The 23954-nt window shown below is 40.1% G+C and overlaps 1 protein-coding gene across 8 annotated transcripts in view; it reads right to left on the reverse strand.

Annotated features, from left to right (window-relative positions):
- The window catches only part of SMAP1 (small ArfGAP 1), a 220853-nt gene that overhangs the window by 63619 nt on the left and 133280 nt on the right, over positions 1-23954 (reverse strand). For all 8 annotated transcript variants that reach the window (XM_067011371.1, XM_067011370.1, XM_067011368.1 and 5 more), the window contains 2 exons: positions 13047-13132; positions 1744-1819 (listed from right to left, as the gene is read on the reverse strand). In XM_067011371.1, the coding sequence (XP_066867472.1) occupies positions 1744-1819; positions 13047-13132 (162 nt within the window). The remainder of the gene's footprint in view (positions 1-1743; positions 1820-13046; positions 13133-23954) is intronic.

The raw sequence follows: 23954 nt of genomic DNA on the forward strand, positions 1-23954 counted from the left end.
GAAATTCAGACTGGAGAATTAAAACCTTTGTGTGATGCAAACTCAAGCATGTACTCAAACTGATTCAAGAGGTTACTTGTGAGGGATAAGAAGTGGCAAAGGAGGCAAGAAATATGTAAGATAAACTGAAACAAGAACAAGTGAGTGCTCATTTTAAAGCTACCAACTCCCAACAACTATTAGCTGTTTTTCCAAGACAAAACTGAGCCAGTCGGGGGTAAGGATTAAATAGTTACGGTTACCTATACATTTTCCTGGTGCAACAGATTTTCTTTTTGATGATTATAATAGCAAATGAATCACATGAGGATGGAAGTACGTGATAGGGGAAGGGAGAGGGTGGGGGGAGGGAAAGAAGAGGCGGGGGAGAGGGGAGAAGAGGAAGGGTGAGGGGGAGAGGGGAACAGAGAAAAAAGCTGCTGCTGGAAAAGGGCAAACAATATGGCAGAGCTCCACCTCATCCGCTCGACACCTGCTAGATCTCCTAAGAACTCACCTGATCAGTGTTGCCAGCTGTGTGTTGCACCACTACGTACGGGGAGTGAGGGCGGACAGACGGGACGATTTCTGTACTCAGTTTTTCAAATGTCCCCTATCACTCATTCGTTAAGGAATACCGGGGAGGGCAGACTCATTCTGCATCCCAGTGGCAGGAGAATTCTAAGATGGCCACCAAAATTCCCACCCCTGGTTTACACAACCTGTATTTTAAAATGATTTCTTAAAATTTCATATGAAAATATATTACTTATGCTTTAAAGTTTGTCCTTTTTCCTCCACAATGCTGTAAGTAAACTTAATTTCATCACCCTCAATATTGTCAATTTTTACTAATCTTTCAAGAGATTGATTTCCTCTCCTACACCCACCGTAAATGCAGCCTAAACTCTATCAAGGGTACCTTTGCTCCAAAATATACATTAATCATACTTTAAACATTGTTTTAAAAGATTTTTTTTAATGGTCAGAGACCATATATTACAATATCCTTACTTCGTTAGTATTTGGTTGAATTTTTTAGTATACTGCTTCTCCATATGGACTGAAAAGGAAAACCAGCTTATATGCAAAATGAAAGGAAATTATTGTCTCTAAATTGCCTGACAGATGACTTAGCCACACAATTAACTGGCTTATAGCTTTATTATTAATCCAGGAATCAAAGACTTAAAAAATGACTGCAGCAATAAAGATAATTCGCCTTAAACAGCATTTAACTGGGATAGGAAAATTTAATCAGAAAAGAAAAACTTAAAAAGGATCAGTGATATAACATATTTGATCACTTCAGTAAGGTCTCAACTATTACTTGATAATACTTGATAATAACCAATTAAAATGCTATGTTTTAATAAACTTATATCTGGACAGATACACCAAAGCCCTTAAAAGAAGACAGATTTTCCTTTTTCGTTCATTTCCTGAATCTAGTAAAAATAATTTTCTCTCCTCCATTTTTCAATTAGTGACTTTATCTTTTTGCAAATTTCATAAAGTTAACTTAATTAAATGCCATTTAAGCAGTTATTAGACTCTTACATAGAATATGCTCCTTTCTGAATCAAGGGTTCTGCTTTGTGAAAGCTCATTAACATTATGTGAGAAAAACTTCCAACATTCAAATTTTTTAAGTATGTAACTAGCACTTTTTTACCATAAATAAACAGAGCTATATCATATGTTAAAAGTTCCAGATCTACTCAACAAGCATCAATTGGCAATAGAGATGAAGATTTTACTTACATTTGTAATAGCGATAGCATTTTTATCATAGTATTTCTTCTTTTCATATTTATCTCTGATGAAAAATTCCACTGCTCTGAAAACAGACAACTTAAGGAAAAGCATGAGTTCAGTGACATGTACACTCCCCTTTATTCATTCGTCTCCACAAAGCCTGGACTTTAAATTCAATTTTCCTACTCTCCAGTCTGTATTTTACTCACACACTATTTCTGCAACTAAATTCTGCAACCTACTTTTCTTTCTGCCAAAGAGTCTATCTCTTTCAGGAAATTTTCCCCACTCAACCTGATTCTGAAAAGAAAAGTAACCACGTTTCTCAATTCCACCACACTCCACAACCCTCTACACCCTGACTCAGCTCTAAATTCACTTAATGTTCATTTTGGATTCTCACTGTAAGTAAAGAAACTAACGCCCATGCAGTAACCACGGCGTACCAGACACTGTGTGCTGTGAGCTGTCCATAGTTTTTTTTTATTTTTTTGTTTTTGGCTGTGCTGGGTCTTCGTTGCTGCGTGAGGGCTTTCTCTAGTTGCAGCGAGTGGGGGCTTCTCTTCATTGTGGAGCACGGGCTCTAGGTGCGTGGGCTTCAGTAGCTGTGGTGCACGGGCTTAACTGCTCTGCGGCATGTGGGATCTTCCCGGACCAGGGCTCAAACCCGTGTCCCCTGCATTGGCAGGCGGACTCTTAACCACTGCGCCACCAGGGAAGTCCCTGTCCATAGTTTTTTCCTTTAATCCTTCCTCAACACAGTAATGTGCATATTATAATTTCCACATCATAGATGAAGAATCAGCAACTTGGAAAGATTAAACAATTGTGATTTCAGTACTTATGTCCCTTCCACCATACATGGCTGTCTCTGATTGTATCAGAGATGATTCTCTGTATATTAGAAGAACAGTGGCTATTTTTTTTCCTGCAAAGCTTCTAGAAATGGAGAAGTCAAGAAGCTAAAACCAAAGTGAGAACTATTCAATTTTCTGAAGTTGGGGGGACCAGCTCTACCTGTTGATAGGTGAGTCATTTCTGGTGGGATCCAATAGCCCTGAGTTATTTTACAGAGATGACTTCTCTTAGCAGTCCAACAACCATGGCTTTATCATATTCTACTAAAATGGGACTTCTTCCATCAGGGATTCTTAACTTTTTAATTTTTTAGTACCATGAACCTCTTTGATAGTCAAGTAAAGCCTGTGGAGATAGTTCTTTTAAATGCATAAAATAGTATAAATTGGGCACTGACTTAATAAAAACAAAAAAAAAGCCTTAAAAAAAGGGACTTCCTTGGTGGTGCAGTGGTTAAGATTCTGCCTGCCAATGAAGGGGACACGGGTTTAAGCCCTGGTCCAGGAAGATCCCACATGCCACGGAGCAACTAAGCCCGTGAGCCACAACTACTGAGCCTGTGCTCTGGAGCCCGCGAGCCACAACTACTGAGCCCATGTGCTGCAACTACTGAAGCCAGCATGCCTAGAGCCCATGCTCCGCAACAAGAGAAGTCACCACAATGAGAAGCCCACACACCACAACGAAGAGTAGCCCCCGCTCGCCACAACTAGAGAAAGCTCACACACAGCAACGAAGACCCAATGCAGCCAAAATATAAATTTTTTTAAAAAAAGAATGCACTTTAAAAAAAACCTTAAAAAAATAAATGCATAAAATAAAATACGTAGAATTACAAAGGAAATGAATTACACTGAAATACAGTCTCTCTGTGGATCCCCAGGTTAAGACATCCTGTTCAAAGAAAAGTTACCTGAAGCAGTAAAACAATACATTTTCAGTCAAAAGCTCCTTATTAGAAATTAATAAAAGCTCTTTAAATTGACAGTTGAGGCCATACGTAATAGAAAGAGTTGACAGACCACTAGACAGTGGGTATTAAAAGAAAGCACTCCAAGGGGGCCAGAGAGGGCAAGTAAGATAGAAAATCTAAACGTTCAATTTATTAAGTAAGCTGAATAATTGAAAGCTGTTTTTAAAGATGGATTTTTATAAACTGAGTATGTGAAAGGTACTTTATCTCCTTTTGTCCTCGTAAACTACGAGGTAGGTGCCATTTTACAACTAAAACCAAGCAAAGAAAGTTTAAGAAGTTCTCTGGGATTCTACAGTACAAGGAAGGAAGAGTTGTGATGATTTGAAACCAGAATGTCTGACTTCCACATTTTTCAGAATGTTACTGGTCATCACAGGTTCATTTGTGAATCATTTATTACTGCTAATGATAATAAATGCTTTCAAATCTAGAGAAGAAGGTCAAATGTGGAGAGTGCCTTTTATTTTCAAGGTAGCCTTGGAGACCCTTTCAAGTGAAAGGCCCCAGAGCTGTCAGAGGCTGATTATTTATTTAGCTATGTGAACATTTTGGCATCCAGTACCAAGAAATTACCAAAACACCCCAAGATTTTCATAAAATGCAAGAATGTTATTTATTCCAGCTATTTCACATGTAAATAAGCTAAATGTTAAGTTCGCACATGACTGTAAATCCATGTTCAATATTACATTATTCTATTTTTCTAACAGGAAAAAATGAAACAATCAAAAAAACAGGCCCTTCAGGGTTTCCCTGGTGGCGCCGTGGTTGAGAATCCGCCTGCCGATGAAGGGGACACGGGTTCGTGCCCCGGTCCGGGAAGATCCCACGTGCCGCGGAGCGGCTGGGCCCGTGAGCCATGGCCGCTGTGCCTGCGCGTCCGGAGCCTGTGCTCCGCAACGGGAGAGGCCACAGCAGTGAGAGGCCCGCATACCGCAAAAAAAAAAAACAGGCCCTTTGGATGAGGTGTGTGAAATGTTGCATACTGAGCAACTTTCACTGCAGAGACAACTATTTACCACCACAACTGGGAAGAGAAAATAGAATTTACTTAGACTGATGTCATTTCCACTCTAGATGATAGGAAATATGTTTACTCTCTTTAAAAATTGTATACTATTTTTAAAACAGTAATTATATTTATTTCTAGATATAAATATTACATATAATATGCATATAATTATTTCTTAACTAAGAAAATTTTGGAAATCTAAATTCTTTTTTTTAATTTATTTATTTATTTTTACTGTGTTGGGTCTTCGTTTCTGTGCAAGAGTTTTCTCTAGTTGTGGCAAGCGGGGACCACTCTTCATCGCAGTGCGCTGGCCTCTCATTATTACGGCCTCTCTTGTTGCAGAGCACAGGCTCCAGACGCGCAGGCTCAGTAGTTGTGGCTCATGGGCCTAGTTGCTCCATGGCATGTGGGATCTTCCCAGACCAGGGCTCGAACCCATGTCCCCTGCATTGGCAGGCAGATTCTCAACCACTGCGCCACCAGGGAAGCCCCTAAATTCTTAAAGTATAATTTTTATGTTTAAATATCTGGGAGGTGAACAACACTGATATTTTTCTCCTTAATGATAAAACAACAGTCTATTTTGGATATTGTTTAAAGTGTACTACATTTTTTAAAAATATTTATTTATTTATTTATTTTGGCTGCGCTGGGTCTTAGTTGCAGCATGCAGGATCTTAGGTGCAGCATGTGCACTCTTAGTTGTGGCATGCATGTGGGATCTAGTTCCCGGACCAGAGATCGAACCCGCGTCCCCTGCATTGGGAGCATGGGGTCTTAGCCACTGGACCACCAGGGAAGTCCCTCAAGTATACTACATATTAAAGCTTGGAAAGATTTTAATACTCTCATTTATGAAATGTTCATGACAAAGGAAAGATTGTTATAACCAAAATTTAGTTTTAGGAAACTAATCATTAAGATTAAAAATAAAGTATATAAAATAATTTAACCACCACTGTGAAACTAAAATATTGAAAACTATGATGGTTTTATAAATACTGAATTTGAAAAAGGCAAACATTTTAAGTATACAATCTTTTGAAGTGAAAAACAATACTAACATCTGATGAAATGATATGTTGTGTGAATTTTCAGAAATGACAGATATCTGTGAAATCTTAATTTATACTTAGTGTATTTTAAATAAATAATTCAAATATAGCTGAGTCTGGTAACTGTTTATGATTTTTTTTTAAAAAAAACCTGTCAGAAATTATCTAAGCAGTAAGTAATTTTAAAAACTTCTGAGATGAAAGTTGATCTGTTTTTCAAGGACATAAAAAAATTAAAGCATCAAGACAGGACAACGTACTAGGATATTCCTCATTATTAACATAAAACATTGCTTTTTAAAAAACAAAGCACATCACAAAGTGAACTTTTAAAGCTCAGTGGAGTCACCTGAGAAGAACTGTGATTCAGGGAACATGCCACATCCCTGGATGCTCTCAGGCCCTACACGGCCTCTTAGGCCAAGAATGTATCACATGGTCCTCATGTATTTTTGTAAAATGTCCCAAAAGCAAGCCAATTCTTCACTGTTAATTCACCTAAAGAAATGCTGATTTATTCCCGGGGTCAGCAAACTTTTTCTTAAAGGGCCATATAGTAAATATTTTAGGTTCTGTGGGTCAGTTGGTCTATGTTGCAACTACTCACTTCTGCATTTGTAGCTCCAAAGTAGCCATAGAAAACTGATAAATGGATGGGTATGGATATGTTCTAATAAAACTTTATTTACAAAAACAGGAGTTGGCTCATGGGCCTGTAGTCACTGATGCTTGAATTCTATTCCAACTCTAGTTGGCCAGGAACAGCCCAGGTGGATTTACAGAGGGTCTCTGTGTCTGCAAACTGCCACTGTAGACAATGTAAGGGATTTTCAAGGGAAATTTGACAATAATTTTGCATTATATGCTGACTATAGCACTAATTCTCAAAGAAGATGGTCTCCAATGCACACCCTCATTTCTGGTACCAAGAGTGAAAACGACAATAATACTCCATATCTTACCAAGTTGTTGACAATTTGGGGGATAATATAGATAAAGCCCTCAGCACAGTACCTAAAAAACAGTAAGCATTCAATGAATGAAGTTAGCTTTTATTTTTGTATAACTTGGTGTCAGCTTCCTCACCTTTAAAATGGCGATAACACCAAGACTCACCTCGCAGGATTAAACATGCTCATGTGCGGAAAGACCTAAGAGCAGAGGGGGGCAGAGTGGCTACTGTTTAACCCTCGGCTCTTATTATCAATCGCCCTGCTCCGACAGGCAGCTCCTTTAAACACACAGCCCACAGCAGAGGAGGAAAAAGAAAACTGCTGAGTCAGGGCTTAGACACCTATAGTCAACTTTAAACAGATGAGCAAGTGAGAAGCAGCAACAAAAGAGCCAATACGTTTGAAGATCAGGGAATACTTATCTTCACTTTCCAGCATCTAGGTGCCATCTGAGACAAAAGGGCTTATTACTGACAGAGATCAATAATACAACTCCTCCCCCCAAAAAGAAATAGAACAGTAATATTTTCAGCAAATCAAGGTAAGGAATATACCAACGACAACGCAAGTTTAGGTGGCTGATTTGAGATTTAGTACAAACAACAAACAACGAAATACCCCAGAATACCCCCCCACGCCTTTGGTCACAAAACATTCAGCACGGCACCCTTCACTTGCCCAATCCTGAAAACTAACAGACAGCAAGCACTACAGAAGTCCAGAAAAATGTTCACATCACTGTGTGCTTTATCTTTTCACATGTATTTATTTGTATTTTAAGATTTTTCCTTTCTTTAAAGATGCCACTTAAAATACAAATTAATATCTATCTATCCAAGAACAAAATGTTCCAGTTCCAGACACACAACACGGATAGCAGTAAAATTTTCAAAACCTCCAAGGAGAAGCACCGCTGATTAGCTCTGGTGCACACCAGAACTCATGGAACTGAGGTAATTAAAGTTTTCAGATAAGACGAAAGATCCTAATGAAAAGCTTTAATGTAAAGCCTCATCACTTGTCATGTACTGGTACATGCGGCGTAGAATTAACCACACGCCACATGAGAAATTACACTTTCACAGTAGCTTCTGCCTAACTTTTGTAAATTGCAAAGCTTTTAAAAAGTAACAAATCTTGTTAAGAATGCAGTGAGATCCCATATTATGTGAGTTTTACTTGCCTCTAAGGATGAGACAACTATATTTAAAACTCAGTAGAAGCGCAGAGATGTTAGGCTTCTCAAAGAGCACTGAAGCTTTAGAATGATTGATGAAATAAAGAAAAAAAGGGGACTGGTTTGCTTACTAGTCTCCCTAATAATAGCTTCAAATCACAGTGTTTCATAATTAAAAGAAGGGATGAAAGTGACATAGCTGTAATAACTAAGGTAAAAAACATTTTTAACATCTTTGTTGGAGTATAATTGCTTTACAATGGTGTGTTGGTTTCCGCTTTATAACGAAGTGAATCAACTATACATATACATATATTCCCATGTCCCCTCCCTCTTGCGTCTCCCTCCCTCCCTCCCTATCCCACCCCTCTAGGTGGTCACAAAGCACCGAGCTGATCTCCCTGTGCTATGCGGCTGCTTCCCACTAGCTATCTATTTTATGTTTGGTAGTGTATGTATGTCCATGCCACTCTCTCACTTCGTCCCAGCTTACCCTTCCCCCTCCCCGTGTCCTCAAGTCCATTCTCCACGTCTGTGTCTTTATTCCTGTCCTGCCCCTAGGTTCTTCAGAAGCATTTTTTTTGGAAAAAACATTTTTGAAGACTATAGTATTACATTCGATTTCACAGAAGCTGGTCTCATGGTCCAAGAGATGCCATCTTATACTCTTATCATTAGTAGTCATCTATCTCAAATGTCTTTGGACAAAATCCCTCTTTGGTTTCTGACAACCTCAGGTTATCTTTCTGTAAACAGCAAGAGGTCAACACCTCATATGAACATGACCATAATTTGCAAATGCTTTACAAGTAACATTTAGTTTGAAAAATCAAACACACATGCTTGAGCTAACAGTAGCAAAGACACACATTATCTAAGAGCCTGACCTGAATCATACCAGGTACTCAAAAACTGACATTTTCACCTAGATCTTATGGTCTTAGCTGCAAAGAGTCCCAAACTACAAGCCTATCTATTTTTAAAAGCCACCCACCAGGACTCAAATGTGACAACACTGATTTTACTCAGACTATCATCATTAAGTATAATAATATCCAAGTGTCCTTACACACGACGGAAAGTCTGGAGGCTTTGGGAGGTTTCTTAACAGCTCTTTGAGAACCCTACCCTCTCGCCTGCCAAGAATAAAAATACTGTGCTCTATCTGAGCTGCTCTGAAAATTTAGAAAGCTAATGTACATAAAGTGCCAAACTCAGGGCTTGGCACACAGCAAACCCTCGCTGAGCAGGAAAGCTACTGCAGTTGTTTCCAATGCCACACCCTCACTGTGTCAAAGGTCAAGGACTTACTAATGACAGACACCAATCAATTCACTACAAAAATCTCATCTCTCCTGAAATGTTTAGATAAGGATCAAACATTTAAGGACATAGCAAAAAACACGAGAAAAAAGAACTCACCATCTCACTAATCCTTCACTTCTATTAGGTTCACCATAAAATGGACGGTGATTACTTAAGAAACAGAATTCCTACCAATGTGTACCAAACGGTACACAGAAGAGGTCAGTGTAAGAGGACACCGAGGTCCTGTCCTCCCCTGAATACCTTCAGGGCTTTGTCAAAGCAACACGGCATCATGGGGATGAATTAAATACCTTGGAAGCCACATTCATCCACCAGATATCACAAAAAGGACATTACCCCAAATCTCAAGAACCTCAAGTAATTGACCCTCCACGTTCAAGAGAAGTCCCAAAATCCCAATTCAAACCAAACCAACCCCCCCCCACACACACAAACATACACATACACACAAACTTCCAGAGAAGGGAGATTCTTCAATCTGAGGGATTTTATATGTTAACTCAGGCTTGGGGGTGGGAAGCAGAAAAAGGAATAACTTAATACAACTAGTGAGCAGTGGTAACAACCACCTGGAACACAGTTTGCTTGCTCTGTGGTATCTCCTTCCACCATGCTCTCTTCCTCAGGATTCTGCCCCACACCTCACTTCCCAGAGGAGGAGGAAAACAGCATTCCCAAGATTCTCAATAAAACCCCAAAAAAGAATACAGGACCAGGGACTTCTCTGGTGGCGCAGTGGTTAAGAATCCGCCTGCCAATGCAGGGGACACGGATTCGAGCCCTGGTCTGGGAAGATCCCACATGCCGCGGAGCAACTCAGCCCGTGCGCCACAACTACTGAGCCTGCGCTCTAGAGCCCGCAAGCCACAACTACTGAGCCCACGTGCCACAACTACTGAAGCCCGCCTGCCTAGAGCCCACGCTCCACAACAAGAAGCCACTGCAATGAGAAGAGTACCCGTGCACTGCAGTGAAGAGTAGCCCCCTCTTTCCACAATGAGAAAGCCTGCGTGCAGCAGCGAAGACCCAAGGCCAAAAATAAATAAATAAATTTATTTTAAAAAAGAATACAGAACCACTGCCCTAGGTAAACACAACTTTAGCAAGCATTTTTCTATCATGTACATGCTAAGTGACTGTCCAGTCTACACTGCATTTCCTGCTTTCTTTTAGGGTCCAGACTCCTGTTTCCAGATTCTAGATGGGCATCTCCATGCATGTGTCCCACAGATACCTCATCCTGCCCAAAGTGATGACTCACTGTCTTCAACTTGTAACCCTTACCCCTTCATTGGGTACTGAATTCCTTCCCCGATGAAGTTTACCTCACTCACAGAACCTTTGCCAAGCTAGGGAACTTGGGGTCATCGCAGTGTCTTCCCTGGAAATAAAGGCAATCTTAACCTAATCCAACTGCTCCTGCCTTCCCAGTTCCCTTCCAATCTCCCCAGTTCCCTCCTGCCTGTTCTCAAGTCTCCTACGTAATTCATCTCTTCATCACTGCTCCCCTTAGGGCTGTACTAGTATTCTACATGCCCTCTGTGACTCCACAACCTTCTCCAACTCATCTTCCTTGTGGTAGAAGCTAATATTTCTAATGTTTCTCCTGCCTCAAAACTCTTCATGGCTTTTCCAATCCTTCAATCCTTTGGGCCAATGAAATGAGGTACTGCTCTATATGCTACCTATATGCTGCTCTATATGGTACTGAAAACCCTTCACAATCTGGAAAAATGAGCTTCTTCTGCCACTGGCCCACGCAACTTAAATCTTGTCATATCAAAACTTTAAAATGTCAAGTGTCCTCACACCTTCATACTTCTGCTCACACAATTTTCTATGCCTGAAATGTACCACCCACTCCTACCCTAGGATCTTGCTATAATAAAAATAGCCTGGGATATCAGACTGCTAAATGTGTGGGAAGGAGGTGGAGGAAGCAGAAACAGAACAGGAAAAATAATAACTTCTTGAATATAACCCAAAAGGTTTCTATACAAATATGAAAAAATATATATAATGGCAGGTATCTCTGAGAAAAGATTAATTTTTTTCATTGTTTGATCACACAAACTGTTTTAGTATACACATGGGTAGTACACAACTGTTCTTTTTTGTTTTTTCTTAAGCTACACATAATTATTTTTTAATATTTATTTACTTGACTGTGTCAGGTCTTAGTTGAGGCACGTGGGATCTTTCGTTGTGGTGCGTGAGCTCTGCTCTTCCTTGTGGCATGTGGGCTTCTATCAAGTTGTGGCACGTGGGCTCAGTAGTTGTGGTGTGCGGGCTCTCTAGTTGTGGTGTGAGGGCTGCATAGCACGCAGGCTGAGTAGTTGTGGGACATAGGCTCTCTAGTTGTGGCACACAGGCTCGGTAGTTGTGGTGCAAGGCTCTCTAGTGGCACACGGGCTCGGTAGTTGTGGTGCACAGGCTCTCTAGTTGTGGTGCACGGGCTTGGTAGTTGTGGCGCACAGGCTCTCTAGTTGTGGTGCGCAGGCTCGGTAGTTGTGGCGCGCGGGCTCGGTAGTTGCGGCACACAGGCTCTCTAGTTGTGGTGTGCGGGCTCAGCAGTTGCGGCACGCGGGCCTAGTTGCCCCACCCCACCCCAGCACGTGGTATCCTGGTTCCCGACCAGGGATCGAACCCATGTCCCCTGCATTGGAAGGCAGATTCTTAACCACTGTATCACCAGGAGAGTCCAGTACACAACTGATCTTTAAGAAACTACACTATATTGTCAAAATCACAAAAATCACCTTTGGATAAAATCACATATACCTACAGTCAATTAGATAATCTTATTCTGATGAGCTTTTTCTCAAACTTCAATATGAGTTCGAGGAATCCTATAAAATCAAACGATTTCTCTTTAACATGTGAAAAAAAATCCTCACTAAAATGCCTGTGAGAAAATATTCCCCTCATTCATTAGATTAGATATGAAAGCAGACAGAGCCACGCAGCCTGTGACCCACGGAAGGTCAGCAGTGACATGACCCCTCATCCCTGCTGCCATCCACGTCCACCAAGTATGGGATTTGTCTGTAAACTGCTTCACATACACATAATAACCAGATAAAGGTGATCAAAGGAAATTCCTCCAGGGACTTCCCGGGTGGTCCAGTGGTTGAGAATCCGCCTTCCAATGCAGGGGACACGGGTACGATCCCTGGTCAGGCAACTAAGATCCCACATGCTATGGGGCAACTAAGCCCACGCGCCACAACTAGAGAGCCCACGCGCTGCAACTACTGAGCCCGTGCACTCTAGAGCCCGCATGCCACAACTAGAGAGAAGCCCAAGTGCTGCAACAAAGACCCAATGCAGCCAAATAAATAAATAAATATTCAAAGGAAACTTCTCTGGAAATGATTTTTCAAAAAATAAGATGCTCACAAATCAAATCTCTAATAATAGTCTAAAGTAATAAACAACCTATATGCTCCAATCAAGAACTGGAGATCAATCAAGAGGAATCAGTTATAATATTTTATACTTAATAATAATTACATAAAAATACTATATAGGGCTTCCCTGGTGGCTCAATGGTTGGGAGTACGCCTGCCGATGCAGGGGACACGGGTTCGTGCCCCGGTCCGGGAGGATCCCACGTGCCGCGGAGCGGCTGGGCCCGTGGGCCATGGCCGCTGAGCCTGCACATCCAGAGCCTGTGCTCCGCAGTGGGAGAGGCCACAGCAGTGAGAGGCTCGTGTACCACCAAAAAAAATAAAATAAAAATACTATATAGACCATGTATTACCAGATTCCTATTAAAAACTTACCATAACAAAGCACAGCTCAGGGCAAATCAATTTCTATTTTTCATGAACAACAGTATGACAAAGGTCACATCTTCCTAAATATTCAATACAAAGTTAAAATATGAACTATAAAAATGAGCTGATTCTTTTAAACCCCACAATTAAGAAATGTTAAAGGATACTGATCTGTCTGTGGTCTTCGAAAGTTCTCTGGAAGATTGGCTTCATATAGTAGTCTTGCTTTAGTATTTCCCATATCTTGCATGCACTATAATAAAAAAAAAAAAATCACATATTTTCATTACTCATATAAACATTAAAAAGAATTCCTACACACACATACATATGAACACCAGACATTTATCATTTCCAATACATATTCTTTAGAAAGATAATTTAAATCACAACTATGAAATTAATTATTTAAGTTCAAAACAGAAGCATAGTTTTAATCCTTCACACATCTTCAATATACGTGGATCTGCAGTTTTCTAACGTCTTTTTCTGTGACTACAATACTACCTTCACTTACACTCACTACTTCCTAAAAGTGGATTCCCTGGCAGTTCGTGGTATTACTATTGTTTTAAATGCACCACTTGAACAACACTGCCATTTCTAAGGCCAATAATTCAAGATCAAATTTTCTTTGTTTTGAGCTTCAAAATACTCTGAGGTTTTCATGATTTACAATCAAGGCCACAATGGAGAGCAGTTAGGCAGAAACAGGGCCGCCCTAGAACAAACACAACCGAAGTGGATTCACTTCTTTGGGGTTATTAATCTCTTTAAGATTCTGCCAACAGCTATGGACACTCCTCTCGCTACCAAAAAACTGTGCCTAACGGCCAAATTTTATATACAAGTTCAGGAGTTCACAGGACTCTCCCTAAAATCCATCAACCCCAACAGTACGAACCACTGCTAAGGAGGCATAAGATAATTAAACTGGTTGAAATGATTATTAAATTAAGTTTCTGGATCATCTATGAGTAAGGACTAACCAAAGAGTACTTCCATGATATTCTATTACATTAGAAACTGAACTAACATTTACAAACAAAACATTACTCTATCACTATTTTACATCATTTTTATGGAGCTTAAGTTCCTTAAAATGTTTTAACTGGTTGAAAGATGTGCTTTTATAATTTCTTTTTCCCCTGATTTCCTAAACACACCCCCGCCACGTCCCCAAGAAGACAATCCAGGCTTAACAGATCACTAGATGTCATCCTTGAGTTGTAGCCCTCAAGGGGATACAGAAGCATCTTCCTTCAGATAAAAAAATACAGTGACTTTTCTCCCAACTGAGAGTTCTAAGTTATGCAAGATACTAATGTAAACCTATTTCTGGATACCTACACCACCCAACCTCAACATAAGAATTCTTTCAGGGTAAATGAGATGTCTAAGACATTCCTCTAGAGATAATGAGAAAGTGAAGTAATAAAGGGCTGGGAAACATTAAGGGATAGTAAGGTGAAAAACAAGAAAAGGTTCTGCTATTTAGCTCTGGAGCGAAGAGGGTAGGCCGAGGGCTCCCCTCCGTGTCATGAGGCACAGTGGCACGGAGTCAGTCAGAGTGACGAGGGCTAGGGAACAATCCTGAGTGGGGAGAAGAGCGGGGAGACTTTCAGGACAGCTAACCCTTCCTGAAAAAAGGAAGACTGTTTTCCATCACAAGCATTCGGTGACGCCGCACCTTTGTGCGGGGGCACGTGGGAATTCAGGAGCAGAGACGACCAACTCACGCCATCATAAAGGCATCAAACATTTGGAAAGAACGAGACCAAGAGAAAGTGTGCATAATATATGCAATGAAGCAAAAAGTAACTTAGATACAGCTCACAGAAACTACAAAAATAAGAAAACTTGAAGTTTCTAACACACAAACAAGAGTACATAAAAATTTTAACAGAAAATTTAGTAAGACTAAGAACAGTATGTGCTATACCTGGCATATCTTATTGATCCAAAGTTACATTTTTCTTCATACTATAACATTCATGAAGTAGAAATGCATCTTATAGCCGACCGTGTCTTGTAAGTGATCATGTTTTCTAATTAGTCCATAAAATGCAGGTGGTGTTTCTTACAATCAGTGATATTATTTTATATTCAATAAATATGACTCTATACATTTTATATAAATATTCTCTTTAATATAGGTCATTAATATTTTATTTTGGCAAAATAAAAAATTAAGAACAAGGCATACATGTACATTACACCAAATTATTTAATTTTGTTCTAGGAATGCTATCCATCACAGTTAGACAGGAGGAAAAAAAGGCATAAAATCTGAAGGGGAAAAGTGATGTGAAACATGAGCCATTTCTACAGGAGACCACCGCCAAAACGCGACTCGACGCAGGTGCTCGCGTGCATGGGTGTCTCTGTTAGCTGGGACTGGGGAAACAAGGATTCAATAACAGCACAGATGTAGGGAGATCATTTTGTAAGGAGAAGGAAGACACTAGTAAGCTCAAATAATTTCTAAGTTTCTAAAACGTAGAACTTTTAGAAAGTTCTGCACTTCCCTGGTGGCGCAGTGGTTAAGAATCCGCCTGCCAATGCAGGGGACACGGGTTCAAGCCCTGGTGTGGGAAGATCCCACATGCCACAGAGCAACTGGGCCCGTGAGCCACAATAACTGAGCCTGCGCGTCTGGAGCCTGTGCTCCGCAACAAGAGAGGCCGCGATAGTGAGAGGCCCGTGCACCGCGACAAAGAGTGGCCCCCGCTTGCCACAACTAGAGAAAGCCCTCGCACAGAAACGAAGACCCAACACAACCATAAATAAATAAATAAATAAATAAATAAAAAGTAGAACAGAGTAGGGTGGAAGGAAAGTCTGCAATGAAAGGATTAGTGGAGATGAAACTGGTTCAGCCACTGGAGATGATTAGAGTGAGGAGAAAAAAACAACAGGAGCTGGCATTCCGGGGAGGTGATAGGAATGTGGTACAAACTAGCTGTCCTCAGAGTGTCAAGACACTACAGGCAAGGGCCCTACAGAACACGTGAAAATTTATTCTATTGGACTTAAGAGCAAATTCTGGTAATTGGCAGAAGAAAATAATGAAACAGCCTAACAGCTACAATAACAAGCATTAGCCTCTATATCTTATTAATATATATAAATAATATAGTATTATAAATTAGATGTATTATATATAATATATAAATTGCATACATATTATAATACATAAATTGCTTTTATATATGCCATTTCAAAGTTTTTAAAATCCTGATTTAGATATTATTACCCTAATTTGACAGGAAAGGAAACTGAAGCTGCAAGATTTTAAGTAACAGGCCCAAGAGTCTCCACTAGAATTTAACTCCTGACAGAACCAACATCGGCCACTGGCAGTCTAGACACCTCAGGCTGCAGCCAATGGAACTGGGGACCATATCACACAGGGCTCACGAACACCAGGTTCTTTGTTTAGACGCTCAGTTTTCATTTTACAGATGAGGAAACAAGCACAAAGAGGTTTCCCTGCTGGGTAATTCAAGGAATCAGTTACAGAGTTTTTAAAATATTTTAAAATAGACATTTATTTACATAGTAAACTATACTTCATCTCAAAATTGATTTTTTAAAAACAAGCCAAGCATCCAGTGAGCAGAAATGTATTGATATTCTTGACAAACAAACCATTGTGAGAATATATGAAATACAAAGTCAACATTCATTTTTACTTTAAGAAAAATATATTAATATATTGAAGAATAAGTGAAATGTGTACTCCGCAGTTATGACAAATGCCATTCAGGCAGGACATATTTAAAAATTAATGTTATTTACTATGCCTTCATACTTTATATGGTCCTAGAAAGATGAATTTTATATTGTACTTTTTGATGAACGATCTTCATCCAAAACCACCACCATTATAACCGCAAAGGAAGGCTTCACCCAGAAATGGTATAACAGGACACACTTAAGAATCCCGAAGCCCACTATTAAAAGCACTTGTCCTCATAACCTTGAGTGCTTTCAGTTTCTCCCCCACAATGCAGTACACAGAATAACAGTTGCCCAAAGCCTCACACATCCCTTCAGATTCAATTTTTAAAAATACTGTTTGAATCAAAATGCTGAAAAGCCTCTATGGGCTAAACACATTGTCATCACAATCTACTGTAGATGAAGCATTTCTATTTCTGAAACTTTCTAAGTAGACAACATATCACCCAGTCCCAGTTTTTGCACTAAAAAACAATAAAACTTATATTCTAAAAGAGTTCTAAACTTTTTAATGTTTTACAGAGACTGAAGAGAACTGAGGTTGTCAATTTAAAGTTTTAATTGGCATTTAGTTACTGGACTGTGTAATTTAATAAACATACCCAAAAACTAAAAAAAAAAAAAAAAAAGTGGGAATAGATTTTTAAAAGGCATAATCAATAAGCAAACAAATGTAATAGGAAATTTTATCTTTATGTAACACTGCTGTGTATGTTAAAAAAAAAAAAAAAAGCATTGTTTTATGTCAATGGGGCATCTCCAGTGGAAAAACATGGTACACAAAAAGTTTTACTGCAAAAAGGGCCATGAAATGAAAGCAAAGATAAAAGGCAACAAGAACATACAGAAACAAAGTGTGCCCAAGTTTAAGTCACTGTCAATATCAGGAAATAATAAAAGACAAGATAAATGACAGGCCACCTCAAGTTCCAACTCAATGATTCATTCTCCTGAGAATAAAATTTGTCACATTTTTTCTTCTTTAATCTTCCAAAATCCTGGGATGTGGAATCTCACTACATGACACCACCACTCCCAGGCACGGCTGCTCCTATTTGTCCTACAGCCCACACACGCCCAGCGCAGGCCAGCCCAGGGCCAGGGTCTGTGTTTAGGAACCAGGCGCCTGGGCCTCCCCTCTCCTTCACCTTGTGCACCCTCCCCTTTGCTCAGCACCTACCCCAAGTGTCCCAGGAGCGTGTCCTGTACTTTCTCTCTCTCTCGGCAACAACCATCTATGAGCAAACTAAAACCGACACTAATGGATTGTTTTAGGAAGCTATCTGCATAGTTTTAATAAATTTTTATGTGTATACTGATTTGCCCTTTGTGGTTTACTGGCTATTTTTAAATAAGTGGAAAAAAAGAATAACAGCTACAAAACAAAGAACTGAGATTACTCATTGCTTTGTTGCAAATGACTAGGTTACAATGTGGCAATTAGATCTTCTAAATTCTCAATGGCAAAAATGCAAAACACCAAAATAATCAATAGAATCTTACAAATTAGCATGTCATGGAAATACACTACAGGTCTATGCTAAATCTGGAGGAAAAAAGGTAAAAAAACTATGTAAATTAAAACACTTCTACCCATTTTCTGAGAAATAGATGGGGGTGGGGGAGAGAAGACTCTTACTCCCAGGTCAAAAGATTGTTGTGTAAGTATATGAAAATAGCTAGGGCTTCCCTGGTGGCGCAGTGGTTGAGAATCTGCCTGCCGATGCAGGAGACACGGGTTCGTGCCCTGGTCCGGGAAGATCCCACATGCCGCGGAGCGGCTGGGCCTGTGAACCATGGCCGCTGAGCCTGCACGTCCGCAGCCTGTGCTCCGCAATGGGAGAGGCCACAACAGTGAGAGGCCCGCATACCTCAAGAAAAAAAAAAAAAAAAAAAGAAAAGAAAATAGCTAAAAATGTGTATCACCTGTATGTTTGTATATATGCATAAAACATTTCAGGAAGAATATACAAGAAACTGAAAAATCAGGTTGTTCCTACAGAGGGAAACTGGATGACTGAGGGACAAAAATGGGAGTGAGAGCACCCATTTTACACCTTCTGTACCCTTTGATGCTTGTACCATGTCCATATGTTTCCCACTCCCCAACACAATAAAATAGCTAGAGGGGGGCTTCATTAATCCCGCACTGTTCCTAAATAAAATACATCCAGAGGGAGCTTAGCCAGGGATCCAAGCAGCATGTGACTCAGAGCAAGGAGACCTCCTCTCACTAGGGCCCTCCACCTCCACTAAGAGAACAGGGTCTCCTGACGGTCAGAGACGTTATGATCAAATAAAATTAAAACATTTAACAAATCCCATCCTCCAAGAATATCTTACAGTCAAAATACATTCAAAATATAAATATGGCATTTACATGCCAGGTGTTTCCCCAGTTCCATTACCTTCATTACTGTTGCTGAAGATGACATCATTGAAATTTCCACTATTAGTTTTTGCTTCTTAAGATTTCAATGTATTGGTTTTGTGCAGGAGAGGGAGCACTACTTGCTCTATTTTCTATTCTTTAAAATCTCTGGAACACAAAGACTACAATCTCAAACTGCCTTAGCTGAACGTGTGTGTGTGTGTGTGTGTGTGTGTGTGTGTGTGTGTGTAGCTGAACGTGTGTGTGTGTAGCTGAACGTGTGTGTGTGTGTGTGTTTTTTTTTTTTTTTTTTTTTTGCGGTACGCAGGCCTCTCACTGCTGTGGCCTCTCCCGTTGCGGAGCACAGGCTCCGGACGCACAGGCTCAGCGGCCATGGCTCACGGGCCCAGCCGCTCCGCGGCACGTGGGATCTTCCCGGACCGGGGCACGAACCCGCGTCCCCTGCATCGGCAGGTGGATTCTCAACCACTGCGCCACCAGGGAAGCCCTGTGTGTGTGTATTTTAAAACCTCATAATTAAAAAGAGAAATTGTAGTCCCTGGTAATTCTTCATGTCAGTGACTCACCTCTACTACCACTTGAAATTTTCCAGAATAGTTCTCTATCTTCCTCTCAAAAGCCACCAGGATTTCTTGCATAGGAGCAAGCTTTTCAGGACTGGTTTCAAGATCTTTTGGGTTCCAGCTGCTGGAAAAGAAGGTCCACTGTTTTTGGTCTCAGGAGCTCCTTGGAAATATTTAATACAGGGTCCATTCCTTCAGTTTTCATAAAATTGTGTTTTAGGGGAGTTGATCTCTTTCTGTTTTAACTGTTGTTTTTAAGAACAAAGTAAGTAAACCACACGTATTTAAAAATTAAAATTGGTAAATGATGATGTGGAATGAGAGGTACCAGTTTTCCTATTTTTCACAATTTCTAGATATTCTCAGATCTTGATTCATAAGTTGCAGCATTGGCTAGTTGCTACAAATTCAGAGAATGAATTCTTTTCTTTTTAAGCAATAAAATTAAACATGGTTATGACAAAACTGGAAAAGTTTCACATTACAGTCTTCTGTCATCTCTACTTACTATGAAATTCACACCATTTGAAGTCCAGGGATAAACCACTACTTTCGTCCTAGGTGTTTAAGGCCCAGCTCAGGAGTCATCTGGACTCTTGCCCCTTCTGTCAGAAGTCTTAGTGATTCTAACTTTAATACTTTCGTAGGTTTACCCCGTTAATCAACCTCATTGCCACTACGTTAGCTGAAGATCTAGTCACCCACTGCCTAGGCCACTGCAGGAACAAGCCCCTCGGATTTATGTTCTTAAAAGGAACATAACGTTAGGTGTTGCTCTTCAACTGAGAACACGGTAAGAGCTCGTAGGCTGTCGTTCTCCCCATCCCCCATCCCTCACAGCATCAGGCCAAACCAGCCCCTGCCCGCAACTTCCACCTTCACCCCCTATGCACATACAACTGCACCCAATAACTACCTTACTTTCTCAAATACGACCTATGTTTTCTATCTTTCTGCCTAGAAGGCCCCCTGCACACTGCTGCATGCTTTTAGAAATTAATAAATAAAGGTCACTGTCAAAAAGGTAATGAGACATTTAAAAGATATGTTTAGAACTTATGTTATCATTAGACACTGAGGGTATTTTTTTTTTAAAGGGAAAAAAAGGAGCCACTACTAAGTAACTTGCTGAAGATAGCCCGTCATTTAGCCAACAAAGCCTAACCCAGAGCCCAGGTCTACAGAGTCCCAGGCCAGGGCTCTGACCACACCTACTATTCTCGATCATTTTACATTCACACAAAGCAGGAAGAGAAGCAACCTCGCCTCTAAGATACTGGGTGCAATGAAATTAACAATAATTGTGTTCCCAGATGATCCACTCACACAGGTATTCTACATTCACTGCCACTCAACAACTTCCTACCCAACAGAGCTCTCCCTATGGGATAGAAGCCCTATCTTCAAGTAGCTTGTGATTTCTTTGGTTACACTCTCAGTCCCACCTAAACAGTAAGGGATTAATAGGGTTAATGAGTGACTTGAGCCAAGAACTATAGCCAGTCACTAGGAAAAGGGAACTCTAAAAAGCATTACTGATATTTTTAAAAGTTTAACCTCAAAAACAATTAATAAAATCAAGAGAAAAATCACAATGGCGCACATTCAGATTCAAAATAAATGTGACCTTTTCCCCCAATGGATTGTTTAAAATGCAAACATCCTAGTGAACTTCACAGATTAAATTTTGCTACAGACAGTATCACATTTCTTTCTTCACCTCACTCTGCACATCAGGTAATAGATAAACTCAGCACTGTGCTGCCACCTTGCTCTGCTTCTTTGAGGACACATTTAACGATCCTGGCAAGGAGCTGGCATAAGTTGAATCTCAGTCAACTGGTTTGCAGGGCAGAAATTGAGAGACAGATGTAGAGAACAAACGTATGGACACCAAGCGGGGAAAGCAGCAGGGTGGTGGTGGTGGGATGAATCGGGCGATTGGGACTGACATGTATACACTGATGTGTGTAAAACTGATGACTAATACGAACCTGCTGTATAAATAAATAAACAAATAAATAAATAAAATACAAAAATACCTAAAAGAAATACAAAAACTTCCTCTAAGCAGTTTGAGAGTGGGCCATTGCAGAAAATCTGTAAAATGGATACACAATTTAAAAAAAAAAAAAAGTTAAGTGTGTACATGAGGCCACAATTTGAGAAATTTCATCAGCTTCATGAAATTATAACAAGTCCTCCCACAAAATAAGAAAAAAGTTGTTTGACCAGGGGTCTCTTGAATAAGTGTGTACCGAGAATTGTGTACTGAAAGCTTATTATGTGTCTGGTTATATGAGGCACTATGGAGATTTATCAAAGGGTCAAAATCTTGAGAGGTTAAACAATGTTCTAACACATACAGGTCAAATGTGGTTAAATCATGGAGTGCTTCAAATTAGCTTTTTAAATGACAATTTTATTCTATTAAATATTACTTGTCATGGGAATTCTGTAACAGCAGTGACAGTTTCTGAAGCTCTGAGAAGATCCTTACAAAAAAAAAAGAAAGTAATACTAGATTAAAAACACCAACACCCATGCACAATATTCACACCGAAATTTGGTGATGGAGGATCCCCACAAATCCCGAGATGCCATCAGGCATAAGGACCACTGGACCTGCCTGCAGCTAATGAGGTGCCAGGTGGTTCTGAGAACAGAACACTAAGACAGTGAAGAAATACAAACTGGAAAGTGCTGTGAAGCAACATGAAGAAGGCAGATGAAGCCGAAAGGGATTTTACCCACCCGAAGAGCAAAGAAGTGCAAGAAGCTGGGAATGGGGAGGCGCTCCCATGAGGAACCACATCTCCCTTCCAGGACAGGGCCCTACACTGAGCAGAAAGAAACTCCTGGGAAATGATTCAAAACGGAGCAGGACAGGAATAATGGAGATAAAGGATGAGAAGGTCCAGATAAAAATGGGAGAAGGGAACAGAGCAATCATCTCAGAAAACAAGTGCTTTTACTTTTTAAACATCATGTGAAAACAACAGAAGAGAGAGGTTTGTGCAGTTAGAAAAGCTATCTTGAATATGAGTTCCTTTTAAAAGTAATGAAAAACCAATGTCATATAAAGATGATCAACAGATCATCTTGATTGAAAACAATCAAGGTCAAGTCTCATACAAAGTTATCAGAAAAGTAGAATAAGACGTGGAAGAACGTCTCTGACAGTGAAGCCACACAAGAACAAATACACCCAGGAAACAGATGAAAACGGTAGCCTACTAATTCAGAACAAGCTAAAAGACATAAATACAAAATACGAAAGAATATGTAAAATGAGTTCAAGGACATGGTGTTATGAAAGAACAACTAAATCAGAAATTAAAAACATGCAGAATTAAAACGAGAACTCAGGAAAAGAATCAGAAATAAAAGAAAAAATATTTCAGAAATGAATATGAAATTAAATAGATGACCAGAACAAATGAACACAGCAAACAATGGTCTAAGAAAACTGGAGAGGCAAAAGAAGAAAAACATTTTAATGAAAAAAAAAAAAGTAATGAAAAGGATCAAAGAGAAAGTGACAAATAATAGAGTCAGGCAATGAAGACCCAACAGCCAGGTAAGAGAGTCACTGAAAAAGGAAATTCAAACAAGGAAACACGATACTAAAAAACTAGTTTTTAAAAAGTCACTGAAATAAAACATTTGAAACTACATAGTGGAAGAGCACACCACATGCAGGCATTTCCTGTCTAAAAGAAACCTCTTATATTTCAAGACTGACACAGGTCAAACACAAAAGCACGAAAGAAGACAGATCATGCAAACATCAAGCAAAAAGAGGGCTGCAGTGGCTCCAGATGACCTCGACACATCTACACCACCGCTGGGAAACAGAAAGATAATGAGCCAATTACAGTGTTTTACATGTGCTAGTAGCCTCATTTAAAAACACAGGTAAGTTTACTGTTAATAATGTTTTATTTTATTTTATTTTTATTTATTTATTTTTTTTGCGGTACGCGGGCCTCTCACTGTTGTGGCCTTTCTCCCATTGCGGAGCACAGGCTCCGGACGCGCAGGCTCAGCGGCCAAGGCTCACGGGCCCAGACACTCCGCGGCACGTGGGATCCTCCCGGACCGGGGCACGAACCCGTGTCTCCTGCATCAGCAGGCGGACTCTCAACCACTGCGCCACCAGGGAAGCCCAATAATGTTTTATTTAATGCATCTTTCTCCTCTGCAGAACTCCCAGGAAAACATAATAACTTATCTCACCTGCACCTAAAGACTTAAAATGGTGCCATACGCCTTTATTTTTTTTACAATGAACTGACAATTTAATTACTCACCAAGAGCTAACACCAGGCCCGGAGAAAGGATCAATGTGATACATCCCTGGATCCTGTTCTAAG

This window comes from Kogia breviceps, chromosome 13 (genome assembly GCF_026419965.1).
Source record: "Kogia breviceps isolate mKogBre1 chromosome 13, mKogBre1 haplotype 1, whole genome shotgun sequence".
Taxonomy (NCBI): Eukaryota; Metazoa; Chordata; class Mammalia; order Artiodactyla; family Physeteridae; genus Kogia; species Kogia breviceps.